Source organism: Pithys albifrons, chromosome Z (genome assembly GCF_047495875.1).
Source record: "Pithys albifrons albifrons isolate INPA30051 chromosome Z, PitAlb_v1, whole genome shotgun sequence".
NCBI lineage: Eukaryota > Metazoa > Chordata > Aves > Passeriformes > Thamnophilidae > Pithys > Pithys albifrons.
This window is the reverse complement of record NC_092497.1, coordinates 21,742,409-21,761,495: the sequence shown is the minus strand read 5'-3', so window position 1 is coordinate 21,761,495 and position 19,087 is coordinate 21,742,409. Positions and strand designations below refer to the sequence as shown.

The 19,087-nt window shown below is 38.4% G+C and overlaps 1 protein-coding gene across 4 annotated transcripts in view; it reads right to left on the bottom strand.

Annotated features, from left to right (window-relative positions):
- Positions 1-19,087, bottom strand: part of KIF2A (kinesin family member 2A) — a 51,607-nt gene that overhangs the window by 21,823 nt on the left and 10,697 nt on the right. For 2 of the 4 annotated variants that reach the window (XM_071581746.1, XM_071581749.1), the window contains exons 2-8: positions 9,131-9,225; positions 8,411-8,530; positions 7,909-7,963; positions 5,907-6,029; positions 5,243-5,343; positions 2,732-2,827; positions 2,074-2,128 (exon numbers count right to left, since the gene is read on the bottom strand). In XM_071581746.1, the coding sequence (XP_071437847.1) occupies positions 2,074-2,128; positions 2,732-2,827; positions 5,243-5,343; positions 5,907-6,029; positions 7,909-7,963; positions 8,411-8,530; positions 9,131-9,225 (645 nt within the window). The remainder of the gene's footprint in view (positions 1-2,073; positions 2,129-2,731; positions 2,828-5,242; positions 5,344-5,906; positions 6,030-7,908; positions 7,964-8,410; positions 8,531-9,130; positions 9,226-19,087) is intronic. The other 2 variants (XM_071581748.1, XM_071581750.1) reach the window with 1 other exon arrangement.

Sequence of the window (19,087 nt, the reverse complement as noted above, 5' to 3'; positions counted from 1 at the left end):
GTGTCCTACTTGCGTTTCTATGTAAAATTTCTTAGGGCATGGAGTTCAAGAGTTTAACATGACTTTATACAATCAGATAGAAACCCTTCGATGGGTTAACTGAATTACATTATACACCAACAGAGACATACATTCCAGTCAGTCACTGTACAATCAATTTCTCAACTGCACTGCAATAAAGTGCAATTATTCTGCAGTAATCATAGAGAAAAAATAAGGAACAGCAATGAAAAGAAATGTATGATGGACAATTTTTTGCAGCAAAAACTTTACAGTTTAACCAGTTGAAAGACAATTTTTCTTAAACAATTGTTTGAAATAAGACAGTTACCTGCTCACAGCAATTTGGTATGGGAACCTCCATTCCTTGTTGATGAGAATTAAGAGTAGTGTCTCTGAAACCCACCATACATTTCACGACTATAAATATATGTCACTGAAATAAAATCTTATTTAAAATGTCATTGTGATCATCTACTCCCTGCAAAGTCAAGCCATAGAACAATTGGTGCTGAGAACACCTCAATTTTTTGGTGATAGTTCTGTGTTTGCGAGATAACAATTTTATTTGTTCTATTCACAGGGTTACAGTCTAGTATCTTTAGTCATACTTTTCTATGATTCTATGAGAAATACTGTTTCTTATAAAGCGTTTTCATAAGATTGCATCATGTAGGTACTAGATTATCATCCCTTGCACATATTATTTAATTAATACATTTTTTACTATAGTTTATTCTTAAAAATGCACAGTGGCTTTCGTACTAAATTTATTTTCACTGAGACACTCATCTTTTTAGAAACATCTCTGATCTACTTTTTTAAAAGCTTCAAACTACTATTATCTCAGATATGCAATATTCACAAAATAAATCCTACTTCTGAATCCCAACTCATGTCTTAAGACAACTTATTCTCATTAACTGTAATGTCCCTTTGTCCACCCTAAGCACAGGTAGAAGGTGACATTTGTCCTAAATGTAAAAGAAAAAAGTAAAAGTGGAAAACCAAAATAGAGGTAGCAATGTGAAAGGGAGAAGTAATACAAAACCTAACTATATACTGGTATCAACATATGTATGGGAAAGTAATTCTTCAATTTTCCTCGTACTTCTGATGATACAAAAATAATAAATGCATCCAATGTTGTTTCAGCATCAGAGTGATGCTCTTTTGAGTCCTTCAGCTAAGCAGAATATAACAGAAAAAGAAGAAAAGAAACATCTTTCAGCACTGGATTCCAATAGGCTGTAATCCAGAAGCACTTGAGTTCTTTAATTCCCACTGAAAGTAAAGAACTTCCTAGGAAGATTGGAATTTAACTGGAGTTGAATCCTGAGCAGTTTTTGGGGGATTTTTTTGGAATACAGACTCCAGTATGGTAAGGAGGCAGTAAGAAAAATAGTTGTAATACTCATCACACACACAAATAAAAGCCACTAGGGAGCTATTTCAGTAACTAATAGCTTTTTAGTGGTGTTCGGTATGCTCTAACGTATCTTTGCCCAGCCCTGAGCAGCAGTTCCAGAGTATACAAGTCTCCTGTTTGTCTGTTATCCACCAGCCTTGTGAGGACATTGTGGAGATGTTTGGGCACCTACCATTCATAAGACACCAGCATCTGACTAGCTCCCTCGATGTCTGATTCAAAACCACTTCAAAGTATAAAAATACATGTACAAAAATGTGTACGGAAGTTTTCACATGTAACTCACTGATCAGATTGCTTGAAGGATACTTTAAAATAACAGTGATCCTAACGTGATGTAAGAATACTGAAGAAAATACCGTAGCATTGTATCCAGATAAACTAAATACATCTTAGATGACCTTGGAAGAAAAGTCTCTTTGTGCCTCAGCTCCCAATCCATAAAATTGTGACAGTAAAACTACTTTTCCTCCCATGTCTATCCAGGTTATGATGAGTCTATGAATTTCCTAGGTCCATCACACATTCTGTCTGGTGTAACAGTGTCTTTGATCAGTACTTCTAAAGCTCTTTAACACAAATAATACCACTATCAGAAGCAGATTACTGGATAAATAAATTAGCAGAATTTTCAATGATCATACCTTTTTTATTGAGTGGTCTTTTCCGTACACAAACACAAATCCTGTGCTCATCAATCTGCAAAGAAAAGTTTATCAGTGAACTATACCCCGAATCTACTATTAAGATATTTCACTTTGTTTTACTTCTGTTCTTGAATTAATTACCCAATCATTTAAACAAGGAGCATTTCCAAGATAGCAAGTAATCTGAACATGTAAAAGCCTCTTGTGTCTGCATGACAGCCAAGAACACAAAAGCGAGAACTGTACCTTGACACAACTCCCTGCACACAGTGATCTAATACCATAGAGTCTAAAGTACATCTTGCTCTATTGCAAACAAATCCAGCTTTAGCTTTATTGACAGAAATTGTGCACTGTCCCGAGCATCCCAGGAAAATTTACAATACAAAGGCTGAGTGACTACTTAGTACATATTGGCATTATTTAGCAGTAAAGAGATATTTAACTAACACAATTAATAGTAATCTAGCAACCTGGGACTCCCATAGCCTACTAATTGCAATATCACCAAATTACTGAAAAAAATAAGCTTAATGTTATAATGAATATTATTATACATTAAAAGACCTATGTTTCATGTTTACAGAGAGAAGCATAAGTAAAAAAAATGAAAACACAGAAGGATAAAGCATTTACATGTTGATGGTGTACTTACAGGATCTGCAGTTGTCAGTGGTCTATAATCCAAACTTCCCCTGAAATCTCTTATCATACACATAATTTCATAATTTGGGTTTGTAGCATCAACATCCTAGGAAAAAGTAAGCAAGAAAGTTTCTACTATACTCTTTGCTTTCTGAAATGGACTAAGTTCAGTAGGTTCTATACTTAGCTATAAGAAAAATACACAACAACTGACACTTTATTTTTTAATTCAAAATGCCAGAAATGTTTCTTGCAAGTTTAATGTACGTTTAATGACTTTTTCCATTCTGCTGGATCTAATTTACTGACCAGAAAGCAAAAGAATTACATGCTTCCTACTTCATGTTTTTGGCTGGCATGTAATAGAAAATTCTTTTTAATTAAGGACTCCTTTCTCAATAAAGAGAAATTATTTCCGCCTTTGTCAGAACCTTCACACTAAAGAAACATAGGGTCAGCACTTCTTAATCTGAAATACAGCACTCTGACAGATGCGCAGTACACTCCAGTACACAGGCAAAACACACAACACAGAAAACAGTGCAGGCACCCCAGCAACTCTAAACACAACCCTGCTGGATCCAAGTCAGCTAAAGAGGCTTGGTCCTAGTACTGGTCCTGTGTAAACTCCTACTCGGATGCATTATCTAACAGTCCCAGACCCTTAAAAACACAAAAGCAATGCCAAGAACACACAGGAGGCTACATCCAGGCTGTGCTGGTTTTGGCTGGAATAGAGTTAATTTTCTCCATAGAAGAATGTGGTATGCAGCTCTGTTTTGGATTTGTGCTGAAAACAGCTTTGATAATACTCAGATGTTTTAGATATTGCTGATCAGGTCTTACACAGCAAAGGCCTTTTCTGCTCCTCACTCCACCCCATCAGGGAAGAGGCCAACACTCCCAGGACAGCTGACCCCATGACACAGGCTCAGACCTCCTTTCCTTAAACCTGGAGCCATCAGTACCAGAGTGAATGGACATGTTAACAGGCCATGCACCGAGCACCACCAAGCCTTGCTAAGCCTGAGCCTACTGTGAGATGAGCTGGTTCTCTGCAAGACTGATTAAACAACCCTCCTGCCACTTCTTCCTGCAACTACCTGTTTTACAGTACTTCGGAAATTGCTGTTCATGCCATACATAGCCAGGTCTGGGCTCAGACATTACTAACTTTTGCATGGCTATCCCCATGCAATATAAAACTCCTTCTGGATCACAGCTGTTTGTGGGCACAGTGTAGGTGCTCTCAGAAAGCACTGCATAAGCATTACTAAGCTGAAAGGGAGTCAGCTCATTCTTCGCACCTCTGACACAGCCAATCCTCACCTCAGACAAGACTGTCCTGGTAATCAGAAGCTGAGTGTACCTTGATGTCATTCACTCCAACCGCAGTGAATGAAAAACTGCTGAAAGTAAGGCCTCATCAAATGCATTCCTGTTCAAACATTTCCTTCTAACATTCAGAAAGGAGTACTGCTTATGGTAAAAGCATTTGCTTAATATTCTTCAAGCCCTGTTTAAAGGTTTTGGACATCAGAAGTCCGTGCTTGGTGAATTACTGCTGCATTTCACAACAGCTTCCCCTCATTGACATATTTAAGATACAAAGGAACTCTTCACAGAACCAATAAAAAGAAAATGTTAGAAGTATCACCACTTCAAAGTATTGCAACATATAAAGCTAATACTGGTTGTTTCTCACACAAAAGCAACAATGTTTTGTATTTGTGTAAATGTTTGCAAATAGAGAAGGTGACATAGGTGATTCTAGGTCAACTTCGAAACATCATTAAACTATGAAAAGTAAATTGTCTGAATTATTTACTTTGTTATGGGAACTCTCATGTCAGCAGTGGATTGGTAGCATTTCTTTAGAGACTAACATGTACATACAGGGCTGCCAACAAGATTACGCTCTTGGTTTAGCTAAAGCTTTTACACCACTGTGACAGAAAGTCACTTAACATGAAGAGACTTTTGTCAAAGGATTACCAACTTAATTTCTTTCACAGAAGTTTTTAACAACTCGCTGCCAAGCTGCTTGCATGATGAAATCGTAAATGCATAGACTAATTTAAAGAGAGAAAAATTAAAAGTCACTGTTCAAACTTGACCCTCAAATAGATCTATAAGCATAGAAGATCATAAAGAAGAATTTATCATAATGTATTACCTCCTGTAGAATAGAAGACCCCTCTAAAAGTCAAAAGGTTTGTTATTTGCAACAATATCTTTTCCCTAAGAAATAGCTATCATCAGCAGTCATTCTTTGAAGAACATGCAGCAAGAGAGCAATTGAAAGCAATTATTTCTGTCGGAAGAAAAACAGGCGGAAAACCATCTAAAGTAGTAGTTATGAGAGTAATGCTACAAAACACCAAAACATTTATCAAACTTGTAACAGAATGAAAACATTAAATTTCAAGATTATCATAGTTCATAATTAAAGACTCAAAAAAGCATGATTTTGCAAATTTCTGTTGCTGACATGTTTCCAACCTGAGCTAAAAGTACTAACCTGAGCTCTTTTTTCTCTAAGTTCCTGCTGCTGCAACCTTCTTTTTTCACGCTTCTCTTGCAATTTTTCAACCTCTTTCACACAGTTAGATTTTCTACGTGCTTAAAGAAAAAGATTTAATTTTAAAATATTTTCCAGTGTTGTATGAATTTAGTATTTACAGTGTACACTTCAATTACATTAATATATCAATAATTAGAATATATTTCTATCGACTATATTTTCAAGCAAATCACTAATAGTACAGAATAATTATGGCATTTTAATTTCTAAAAGTCAAAAAATTTATTAGAAAAAAAGTCACGGAAATGGGACAAAAACTACACAACCAAAAATATATGGACAATGACCCTCAATAAATATTTGTAGAGATACATGTGATCTCTTGGTTTGAATTAAAAGAAAGCCCAGACAAATTAAAAAAAAAAAAAAGGCAAAACAATGTAACTATGGTTAAGTATGATAAAAAGAAATTCCAAATATTAGGACAATTATTATGAAAACGAACATTTTTTAGCCACAGATCTTTGGAAAAGCTCCTCAAGGAAGCTTACAGACATGAAGATCATGTAGACCATTTGTCATTTATAGACAACAACATAATCCAAGAGAATGTATATGTAATGCTCAGAATGAATGAGTCTTTGATACACGGTTTACATACAAGGGGGTCCAAATTCCTTTTTTGCAGCTTGAACTGGAGATATATCTGAAACAGTACCATTCTGCTGAGAGGAGGAAGACTGCTCAGGAAGCTGAGTAGGTCGTGGACGTGCAGAACCAACCACTGCAAAGGAAAAGCAAGAAGTTCATCTGGACACGGAAAAGTAACAGTTCCATCCATTTCTGAAATGCTTTGTTATGGTGAGATAAAATGAGGCCCCTTTCCAGACACGACAATTTACTAGGGGTGAGGAGGAGCCATCTCACAGAAAATCTATTAATAAAGATATCTGGTGTGCAGATGATTTTAACCTCGCACTATACACCAACACAACCTAATTACTAAGTACAAATGCTACACATGCATATTTTAAATACTGCTGAATTAGTACAACTTACTATGTGCACACAATGAAGAGTGTACTTCAAGATACGAAGTCCTGAAGCTTAAAGTGATGCAATTTTACTTATATTGTGATTATACCCGAAAACTAGTAAGAAAAGAAGTTCTAGTGTTTCACATTCTCAAGATTTTATAAAATGTTCCAACTCCACTGAGCCTATGATCTCTGGAGGAGCAGTAATAGAAATGAAAGCCAGCAAAGTGCAGCTCAACCTATGAGTGCAAGAAACAAACCTTTTTGACTCTACAGCAGAACGGATACAAATACAATCAGTATGTCTAAACTCAATTCTGTATGTGCTAAAGGTGACAATTTCTGAAGATGCTGTGATGCCTATTTCCAGCGAATGCAGTGGGAGTGTTGAGAATGCAAGACTCTTTGATAGAGCTGAATGCTTTGAATTGTTTTTCAAATAGTTGCTTGAAGCAGCTCTGCTTCAGCTGGCCCACTGCCTGCACACACTTCTAACAGTCTGCTAGAAGAGTACAAAAGTGAAGGTATCAGCTTTGATTAGCAGCCAGACATGGCACTCCAAGCAAAGACCATCTCACTGTGTAATAGGAAGGCAACTATGGAAACAGGTTTTGAACAGAACAGACAAGACAAATGCCCAGATCATTCCAGATATAATAGGAGATATAGCTTATAGCACAAACTGACTACATGAAACAAGACAGGGTGCTGAAAAAAGCCGAATTATAAGGCCAAAAAAGAAAAATATTTATAAACCATATTACTTTGGGAAAAAACAAAAATATATGCTATTCAGGAGATTTTCCATTTGGTTGATGCGCCCAGAGGCCAATGGCAGAAGGGTAAAAATGGTCCCAATCATTTACCAGAAGGGTATGGTAAGTTGCATGGGTATGCAAGCCCACTTGTTTTCCAAGTTAAAAAACATGGACTAGAATATAGTCTGAATTAATGACAGTAGATTGATATTTGGAAGAAGAATCATCACCACCATCGGCATAAGTTAGTTAAGTTGGACACAGGTGAAAATGAAAACAGTAAGCTGTAATTATTCTTTCACATGTTACAGACGCATCATATTTGTATTCATCCAATACATACTTTTCACCAATCCTCCTGTGGTATTTCAGCATTTTTTTTCAGAATTTTTGCTATTAACTGTAGGGCGAGAAAAAACCTGTGGGGCTTCAATATCCTTTCAATGACTATTTACACTCAGGCTGCTACAAAATCAAGTTAAAAAACTGAAAACGTAGGAATTTTAAGTGCACTAAGTTTATATTGAAACATTCAAATAAGCTGAGGATGCTTAGTCCCACATGAAAAGTCCACACCTGATTTAATGCTGCATAATTAATTACCTTATTTTTTTTTGCCCCCAGTTCATTCAGCTTAACTTTCACAATGCTATATTGCTTAAATTTGCATATAAATATTATTTGTATAGTATGCACTCCTAAATATACATAGGAATAACTCTAGGAATTATGTACCATCTCTTTTACATCTCACATGCATACATACCAAATGAGAAATGCAAAACTGTTTTGGAATACTAGATGAACAGTAGCCTAAAATATTCCCGTATCTTTTTACTTCCTTGAAATGGAAGGACGCAACATTTACCTCTATTATCTCTGGTAGGAGGGTCATTCTTAGCAGGTACCACAGTTCGTCGACTCTGTGAAGAAAGAAATCTCTTACTTGATCGCCACATTATTGAAAAAAAAGCTGCAGCCCCACCTCTGCTGCTTTCCAGTGAATGAAAACAACATGACAACAGCAACAGAGACATGACTGCTGCCAAATCCCTCCCTGAAAAGTGAAGGGGTGAAGATCAATTGAACTATATGTACTGTTTCAAAACAACTTTCAAAACATTTTCTGTACTTTTCATTGAGATATATTCAGTTATATAAATATTAGTTTCCAAATACCACCTGTGCCAAACCGAGTCTTAAAACATTTTAGAAATCCCTATTCACCACAGGAAAAAGAAACGAATACTATATATAGTACAACAAATAGCACAACAGAAACAGAAGTTAAAGTTAAAAATTCCAGCATAACATCATACATAGAATTGCTGTTCAGGTTTTCATGAACATGTTGCATAGGTATTACGAACCTTCACAATTTTGTTTACTTTGGAGGATGCAGCAGGTGGTGGTAGTGTCTCTGGACTAGGTTCAATATCTTCATCATGTGCAAGATCCGGGTTAAGTGAAAATATGCTCTCTAAATCAATCTGTGTAAAAGAACAAAAACACATTTATGAGACTTAAAACATAATAAACCCTCTCCAATTCTCCTATTATATTTGACAATAAGTTGTAAACTTATTTAATGTTTTTACCACACAATTTGTTAAATCTAAGATCTGAATTACCTTGTTTTGTGTTTGCTAAAAACAAACTCAGCTTTGGTCTTTGTATTATTTGAAAACACATCCTTCAGAAAATGGAGAAATTAAAAATGACCTACAAATAGTTGTAAGTGATTGAACCAAAACAGAAGTAGCTAGTATTACTGTGCCATTCTCCCTCTTAAAATTCTGATTTTTCTATTTGTGAGGATAACAAAGTTAGCCTTTGTAATCAGTTTCTAAACCAACAACAGATGAAAATAACTTCTTAAAATACATAACACAGAGCTCAGGAAGTCAAATTTACTACAACAGAAATCAGAATTTGCTTAACACTTTCTGTGCAAAACAGTTTGTAACCAAAGAAGCATCAAGTAAGTAAAGATTTATGTATCATTTTTGTTTCCAGCACAAATTCCACACTTATATTCATTTAGATTACACATTTTTTAAAAGAGAAAAAGTCTAAATAATTAATCTTACCTCTTTCCCTTTAGTATCGCCATTTTCAATCCATTCAACAGTTACACTTTCATTGTCTTCATTTAGGGATGTTACCATAGCTTGGTGAATTCGGCCTGGAAAGCAAACACAGATGATCACTGAATGGTGGAAAAAAAAAGCGGAACTTATTTTAATCTCTGCTCTGAAAAATGCAGAAATAAGTAGGAAGAAGAGAGTTAAAAAAAATGAGGTGATAAATACATGGTGATTCCAGGTCCCATACTGTGAAGTGCCTCAGACCTGATCCACCAGTGGAGGCTCCAATGGAACAGTCAGCATACAAGTGGAAAGGGCAAAGAACAGAAAACTGAGTGGTCCATAAGCAGAACATCGCACAAATCCCACACCACTTAAACACTGTTTCCTTGAAAGAGAACTCCAATGCTACAAGACTCTCACAGGTGCTAAAGTTGGCGGAGGTGCACTCCACAAAGGCCTATTTGTCTCCCTTCTAGGCTGATACAAGATTACACACCTCAACACAGAAGAGAAGCCCTTTGAAATTGTATTCTGATATCTATTTTTATGGGCATTCTATCAGTTGGTAGTCCACATAAAATTAAACTGCCTGGAACAATAATACAAACCATTATTTCAGAAAGAGCTACTTACACAGGCTGCTGACCTTCAGTTAAGGTGCTTTTGCTTTCACTCCTCCAGTGAAAGACCCAAAGGCAGAAAGTCCCCATAAAACTACAATAAAATCAGTAAATTTTCAGTAGGAGTAAGGATTTTTCTACTGAAATATGTAGTGCACTTTCATTTTTTTAATGTCCTATTTCCTATGCACAGTAGAGAAGAGTAACTGGAAGAGCAGAACAGCCATGCACTGACACAAAAGGATCAAGGTGTCACATTGAATTCACATCTATGCTTTGCCTCAAGAGCACCAAGAACTGATGTTTTTAAAGAACACAAGTACTATGAAATGTCTTCTCTCACACCCTCCTTTAATGAGCCACAGCATAAAGATGCAATACCTCAATCCACTCCCTAGGGCCACAGGAAGCTCCCTCCCTAAGCATGAGTGACTGTCCTGGAGCAGTTGGGTGTATGCTGTTGCTGCTGCCACTGCTGGGCACCTGCTTGGGGTGAAACACAGCACAGTCCGCACACATCTGCTCCAGTCTGGGCCTCCTCTGCCTTGCACCTTCTCTTTTCCCTTCCTAAAGCTACCAGCCTCACAAATCCCCTACCACTTTTCCACTCCACTGTTTCAATTTTTTGTTTTAGCCACCTCAGTCACAATTTGATAATTTTTCACAAACATAAAAATTAATGTTTTGATACAGTCTAAACCTGCTAGGGCCTGCTGAGGGACAGAAAGAAAAGTTGAGATAATTTGGGTTATCACTCAAGATTAACAGTGCAAGTAACAAATGTATTCCACTAATATTTTTTTTATTACAAAGGCTACGTAAAAATTCACATCTAGTTAAGATTCAGCAAGAAGAGAAACTACAGGGAAGTGTCATAGCAGGTAACAGCAATTCCCTGTACTCTAATAAAATGTGTGGAGGAAGAGACTGACTGCAATTTGGGCAGAGCATAGCACTTGGGGAACCCACAGAGCAGCCAGCAGCCCTGGGCACCATTGCTTTCACATCTGTGGCACTCACCTCAACAGCGACATACATCATATATGTATTTGCAACCCCCATGCCTCTCCTTGCCCAAAGCAGAACATTCACTCCACCACTTAAAGAAGGTTATTAAAAAAAAAAGCCTCCCCTTTTTGCTTCACTTGGTTGCTGTCCTCTGGCATTCTCGTGTTTTTACTTCCCTGACCCATGCTTTGTCTGAACAAACCCATTTGTGCTCCCTGAGCACCATTTTCACAATCCTCAATACACCTCTCCATTAGTATTTCAGCATTTAGTAACATCTCAGGACTTAATTTTAGGCAAGAACTGTCTGTTGTAGAAGTGTTTCAATGAGCTATCTGGTCCTTCAGCAATGCAGGAACAGAGAACACAAAAACTCTGGAAACTGGAAACTCAAGCTTATATTGGTATAATCTTAGGCTGCTGTTTTAAGGCTGTCAATCTAGAATCAAGAGAAAAACAATATATGAAATTTAAGTTTAGCAATACATATTCTATACAATATTCCAATAATAATCAGTATGTTATCAAATTTGATACATTTTTAAGAAAATTGCCAGTCACAGCTGAACCTATGACACTTTATTAGTCACAGAGCAGTCATATAAGTCCTGCTTCTGTGCTCTGTTACTTTTGACAGAGAACAATTAATAAAGGCTTAAGAGATCAAAGCAGACTGATGAATGAACAGAAAATACCCCACTCACTCAAAAACACAGTAAGCCACCATGTCATAACAAAAAATCACAATAAATCTTCCATCTCTGTACCAGATTTCACTCATCCCTTGGCCAAGAAAGTCAGAACTGAATAAAAAACAAAAAACTCCTCAATGCTAACAAAAGTTATATCCATCTTCCAAATATTTTCAGCTTAAACAAAAAAATGTTCACCACAATCTTTCAACTGGCAGTGTACTCATACAATTTCTTCCTAAAAATTCTTTATGTTTGTAGAAGTTTACATGCTACTGAAGTGCCAGATAGGACATTTACATCTTCACTACTGCTTCTTGCTCTCTGCAAACAGTATTCCATTATATTTTTCTAGTACACAGCTGAATACAGCAGCTGGCAAATTCAGGAATGCCAGCAACCAATTAGGCTGGCATAAACCTCGTCTAGCATATAAAGCAAGACCATGCTACAAATGCTAAAGAATGAGAGCCAAGTCAATCATCCCAAAGTGGTTCAACTCAATGTCTCTAATTTCTGATGCACTTTCTGAAGCTGGTACCAAAATGTGACATGTAAACCTGTCCACGTAAATGCAAACATGTATTATGACCCATAACACAACTGAAAAAGTTAACAAGTGATTCAAGGAAGATCATCTTTACACACATCTCAAAAACAAAGGAAGAAATTAGAGCTGATACAGCAACTATTCACTTGGTATTCCCTTAATTTCTAGTGTCCCTCCTCACATGATTAGAATTCAAATCACAAATACTTTCTTTTCTGGGAAGTTGTTGCATTGCTATAGGGCTCCTCAGGAAAGTGGTCACAGCATTGGGCCTGTCAGAGTTTAAGGAGTGTTAGGGTAACACTCTCAGGCATATGGTGTGATTCCTGGGGTGTCCTGTGTAGGGCCGGGAGTTGGACCCAATGATTCTGGTGGGTCACTTAAAACTCAGCATATACTATGATTCCATAGGGTTTAAAACTAATGGAGAAGTTATTTGAAAAATAGTATTTGTGTAAATACGTTCAGTCATATAACATGTGGCATCTGGCTTACCTCCTACTGACTAGAGCATGCAGAAAATACTACTGCCAATACAGCAATACAACACAGGGCTGCATGAAGCCAACACTTTACAATCACCTTAAATACACACACATTACAATATTCTCACTCTAATCAGTGCAAGTGAAAACTTAAGCTCAGACTCTGAATCAGGTAATGGAGAAGAGAGGCTCCTAACTTTCAGTATGACCATTCTCATTCCAGCTCCAAAAACAGTAGCAGCACTAAAGTAAACTAAATGGCAGAGGAACTGGACTCCACACAAATCTATGAGATTCATGGTGAAGACATTTTATTACACACAGCACACAGTTTACATAGGGTTAGGACTACAGCTTATTGGCTAAAGGAGTTACACACCACCACACTAGATACTTCAGTTGATTAGAACCTATCTCTCACAAGTCCCATGTTTATATTATTTCATCCTGGCTGTTTTCATGCACCTGCAGAGTCTTGTGAATTCTTACTATGTGAATTCTTAGAGAGTAAACCTCCTCCGTATCAGCCAGCAGCAGCTGAGCTCTTTGCTGCTTCTGGCTGATAGCTAAGTCTCACAGGGCTTTCTATAGATCTGAATTGCTCACTTTTGATTTTACTGTAACAACAGCAGCACCCTAGCTAGCAGTGTACATTATGACCATCATACAGTTGCTTAAGCCTTATCAGCTCAAACCCAAGCAACTCTTTTTAGCACAACCAGGTTATGGAAACGTTAACAGACCTCACCTTCATGGCTTGGACAAGTGTACCCTCTGCTGGATTAGGAGCTGGTTGGAGGGTCGGGCCCAGAGAGTGCTGGTGAACGGACCTGCATCCAGCTGGCGGCCGGTCACTAGTGGTGTTCCCCAGGGGTCTGTGTTGGGTCCAGTCCTGTTTAACATCTTTATTGATGATTTAGATGAGGGGATTGAGTCCATCATCAGCAAATTTGCTGATGACACCATGTTGGGAGGGAGTGTCGACCTGCTGGAAGGCAGGAGGGCTCTGCAGAGGGATCTGGATAGACTTGAGAGATGGGCTGATTCCAATGGGATGAAGTTCAATAAGGCCAAGTGTCGGGTCCTGCACTTTGGCCACAACAACCCCATGCAGCACTACCGGCTGGGCACAGAGTGGCTGGAGAGCAGCCAGGCAGAAAGGGACCTTGGAGTACTAATTGACAGAAAGCTAAACATGAGCCAACAGTGTGCCCAGGTGGCCAAGAAGGCCAATGGGATCCTGTCCTGTATCAAAAATAGTGTGGCCAGCAGGACCAGTGAAGTGATCCTTCCCCTGTACTCTGCATTGGTGAGGCCACCTTGAGTATTGTGTTCAGTTCTGGGCCTCTCAGTTCAGGAAAGATATTGAGGGGCTGGAGCAGGTCCAGAGAAGAGCAACAAGGCTGGTGAAGGGACTGGAGCACAAGCCCTATGGGAAAAGGCTGAGGGAGCTGGGATTGTTTAGCCTGGAGAAGAGGAGGCTCAGAGGTGACCTCATCACTGTCTAGAACTACCTGAAGGGAAGTTCTAGCCAGGTGGGGGCTGGTCTCTTCTCCCAGGCACTCAGCAACAGGACAAGGGGGCACAAGCTTAAGCTCTGCCAGGGGAAATTTAGGTTGGAGATCAGAAAAAAATTCTTTCCAGAGAGATTAATCAGGCATTGGAATGGGCTGCCCAGAGTGGTGGTGGATTCCCCATCCCTGGAGGTTTTTAAACTGAGATTGGACATGGCGCTGAGTGCCATTACCTAGTAAATGGACTGGAGTTGGACCAAGGGTTGACTTGATGATCTTGGAGGTCTTTTCCAACCCAATTCATTCTATGATTCTATGAACTCAGGGAAGTGAAAAAAAAATCCTCCTCTCACCAAATAATGCCTATAGCACATTTCACATTAAAAATCCCAAGCCAAAAAAGAATTCCAGGCTTGATGTCTCCAGCAGTGTCAGCTGTGAGGCTGTCCCTATTCAGACAATCAGCACTTGTCATGGTCTTTGTTCCTGGACTGCACAGACACTCCTGCTGCTAATTCCCCAAGCTAAAACCAGCAGTTACTGCTGACTGATGTTACTTTCTCCATAACGCTAAATATACTTGATTTGATTTTGTTTCAAAGTTTCATTTATCCACAAAATGTACATTTTTTATTTTCTTCCTATCTACCACAGTTACACTAGCTTTGTTGTACTTAATCATACAAATTTATTTTCAATTTTCCAGTCTTATTGTCTTGTCTGTTACCTAGTGTTATCACACTGTCAAATCGACTGCTACATATGCACAGTACCTACAATATTTCTAAAGCGAGTTCTTAAATACTAAAAACCCCATATAATTCTAATTAAATACACATTTTAAATTAATTTTTGTGAATGATCCATAGCTACTATTAATTTTGCTATGTTCTCTACATATCAGATAAGTCCTTCCTATGACACACATGTTACAACCAGATTTTATCATCTCTGTAAACCTCTACAAAGTAACAGATAGGGATTTTGAGAACAAAAACAAGTACTACCCAAATCAAGCTTCCTATTTCTGCCTATGAATTTCAGCTTTGAAATACAATTAATCTACTCTTGCCCCTGCAAAAAAAGCTGCCAAACTTAGAAATATCCCCAGCTAAGATACATATGTAATTTCTGTGAAAGTACAAATCATAGTGCTTTAGAAAGAATTCACAGATCTTACTGACAGTTCACTAAGGAATGAGGAGGTGAGATATACGCAACACACAGACATGCCACTGAACTGTGTATACCATTTAGATTCAAAATACAAGAGTGTATTTAATGTCGCCCATACAGCACACAAGACACAAGCAACTTTTTGGTTCCCCTTGCATTCAAGCCCCTCCACTCTGAACCACTTCATTCAAATTCACCATGCTGAGCCTAGCTGAACTTGTTAGCTCTCCATACTGAAGCACCTTCTCTAAAGTTACCAAGAGCAGCATCCCTGCATTGCTGCCATGGGTTTTGCTTCTCTAGTAATTGTGAAGTCCCCAATCTCTTCATGCTGCGATTTGTTAGTTTTTTCTGCTAGCATTTCATTTTGCAAGCTGATCTCTAGAATTTCCCTTTACATTCAAAGCAAGTTTCCTGTGGTTTCCCCAGGCAGTGGAACGCTTTGTTTATCACTTCCTTTCAAGGCAGGTCCAATATCTTTTAGGGGTGGGGACCTAATATTCTTTTAAGGACATTTCAAAGGGCATTACTGTACATTAATGAGCTCCTCTAAAAACATCTTCCCTTTATTTCCTTTCAGAAGCTTCAATTACGTGTTAAATCAATGGCACTCATCCCATCACCTTCACAAAAGGTTTTCGGTAGCATGTCATCACTCCAGCATTCAGAAGTTACAGCTACATATTGCCTCTGGAGGTGTCAGTGTCAGCACAAGACAGGAGATGTTTCTAAAGCAGCTGAATTGATAACAAAGTGTTATATCATGATGGCCAACAGATGCACTGATACGCAGATATTTACTAGTAAGTTATCTCAGCTGTCCCATGCCAGTCATCCTATTATCATTTTTAAAAGAGAGTAAGTTCTCTACTTGCTTACTAACTTACCCACCGAAAAGGTATTTGGAAGAAAGAACCTGTCTGGTTATATCTAATACATACTACTGTAAGTTCTCTAGAAAACTTTCACTAAACTGAACACATTTCACTCCTATGTTATTCAGTGGTCTGCCTCTGTTATTTACTCGAAAAGCTTCACTGGCACCTGGCTGTCAATATAAACAAAGAATTTTACAGATTGCATATGTTCACAGTCATTTAGTACTCTGCTTTTCTTTATGGCTTGTAACAAACACATCTGCACAAGAACTAACTACCTGTTTCAGTCTTTTAGGAGTATCTGCTTTTCCAACACTGTCAAGCAGGAGGAGCTGTAATATCCCAGAGAAGCTTCAGATTGCTTTCCACAGGAGCATTCACTGCCAAATAACAGTAATTCCAAAACAGCACCCACTTTTCCCCTTGGCACTGCACCCAGTGCCATAGTCCACACGTAGTTTCTGATTAGCAAGAACACCAAGGGTTTACGCCTGTCATTTACAGTTTATGACCTCCCTGTCTATAGCAAAAGTATATTCACTTTGAGCCACGTTTTACCCCAGTTGTTTCATTCCACATTTCCTAATCTTCCTGCATGGCACACATCTTCACAGAGATGATAATCGCATTCTAACACAGTAATGAAGTTTCCCAAGAACAGTGTTACTTTCTGTGTATTACTAACTTTCATGGATGGAAAAAGCAGCTGACAGTCCCAAAACTGTTTACAGAACATATGCTGTTAGTTAAAATTTAGTAGGTATGCTATCATCCCCTGCCTTTGACTCATGACTTTCCTTGTGTTAAGCTTCACCTGAGTAATTTTTCATACTCTACTCAGCAGTTCTTTAAATTCAGAGAAATAATGCTGCACAAAGGCTCTCCCATACTGATGCCCTGGTAGGGCCAAGCTCTGGTCAGGTCACTGCATTCCGGGCAGGAATCAACACCATGTTTACCTGTTCCACCTCTGGCACACTAGTTTGGGACACAGACACTAGGAGCACTTCAGCAGCTGTTCTCCACTGTCAGCTAATACTTTTAGTCAAGGCACAGCAGGCTCCTAGAATGATTTCATCAGATTTGTAATTTTTCCATGTGCTTTAGTGCAAAATCACACAGGATGAGCTCTAATCACTTCTGAAATTGATGTTCATGTGAGGCACAACTGCTTCATGACATGAAATGTTCTTATTCACTTATTTTGACTTTCTCATTCTGGTACCACAATGGTCATTCTCTTTGTCATGGGAAGGGGAAGAAACTCCTACAAGGATCTATACCCCTCACTGTTAGAGTAGACTGTGTCATGCTCTTACTGAGCCATGGCGTAATCCATGACCAACCTCCTTATTCTCAAACAGCAGAAGTATGAGGTTGTAACAAAAAACCTGAAGTCCTGGAGATCACCTCCGTGCCCTTTTTTTCAGACCACACTATGAACAGAAACTCTAAGACCACTGGTATGGAGTTGATTCATGTCCGCAACACTGGATGGGCAGCACTTCAGTGCTTATCCCAGGTTCCTCAGCTGTGCCACTGGTAGCAAGCACCACAGTGCTGCAACAGGAGCAGCAAGGTCTGCAACGCAAAGCATGTAGTGCTGGGCATCAGATACTCATACCGTGTGTTTTGGAGGGGACTGGGCAGTCTAGCATCACAGTCTGAACACTCCTTGTCAGAGTACATCATGTACGTATCTTGAGTGCACCCTCCAGCTACATTTCATACAAAAGGAATTGGTGTACTCCATATGTACATATGTATGGTCAAAGTTTGCGAATGCAAAGTGGCAGATGAGCTTCAACATAGACAAAGAAAAGGTAACACATCCAGAGAAAACAGATCTAAATTATGGGTAAAAGATGCTGAAACTGCAACTACAAGTCAAGAGATCCTTAAGTTGACACAGTTCTCTAAAAACATCATTGACTAAACATGCAGCTGCAAAGACAAAAAAGGTTGGTAAAACTTAAAAGCAAGTATCATTTTCAAAGTATAAATAAAACCTAGGTACACCCACATCTCAAGTACCATTGCATTAGTCTTTGCACCACAAAAAACCTGTAGTGGAATTAGAGTAGGTTAAGAGAAGGACAATTAAGAAGACAAAGAGAATGATAACATTAAGACAAGTAAGACTGCTCACTTTTGAGGGAAAGACTGGGGGTGGACTTGGTTGCGCTCTACAATCATAAAGGACAAAATGAGTGGAAACTGTTATTCACCACGTCCTGCAACACTAAAGCTGGGAGCAGTCTCTTAAGGTGTAATAAAAGTGGTAATTTACTTTTCTATGCAACAAGCAGGGAACTTCTCAACCTTGTTTCTGCAAGAGGCAGACAGTGTTTAAGTTTGGTAACAAAGATATTCAATAAATGCACAGACAATAGGTCTATTAATAGGACTAGGCAGAGCTAAACTTTAATATCCTAGATATAATTCTGAACAGTTGGGGAAGACAAAGACTGGACAGTGGCAAGGCTGACCTGCATTCCCTAAATAGCATCTCCAACAGCTGTTGGGCAAGATGAATCATCCATCTGAGCCACTAGGATACCTCTTATAGTAATGGTGAGCTTACTATAAGTACTGTAAGTGGCAAGGAAAGGGAGGAACCTGCAAAAAGGCAAAAATATTTCATAACATTTAAAAAACCCCAATGTTCTCCACTTTCAGCAGAAGTCTTATAAAGAGAGAAGGAAAAAGTTTTCAATCACTTTTCAAAAACTATGCTTAATTTTGTCATACATTCTCAAAGCAGTATCCTTTCCAAAGTCTGAAAAGAAAGCCCAAACCAAAACAGCAATAATCTACCCATTTTCAAAATTCCTGCAAGTTTTTCCAATGCCTGCTGGTAAGCAATGAGAGATGCAAACTTTATTCAAATGGGAACAAGACATTAATGTATGACATGATCGCATTTTCTGTGCTCTATCACATTTTCTTTTACTGGCATAGGTGAAGGTTTTCATTCAATACCTGGTAATGACATTTCCACCTGCCCCATGGGTTCACAACTGGTAAATAAATA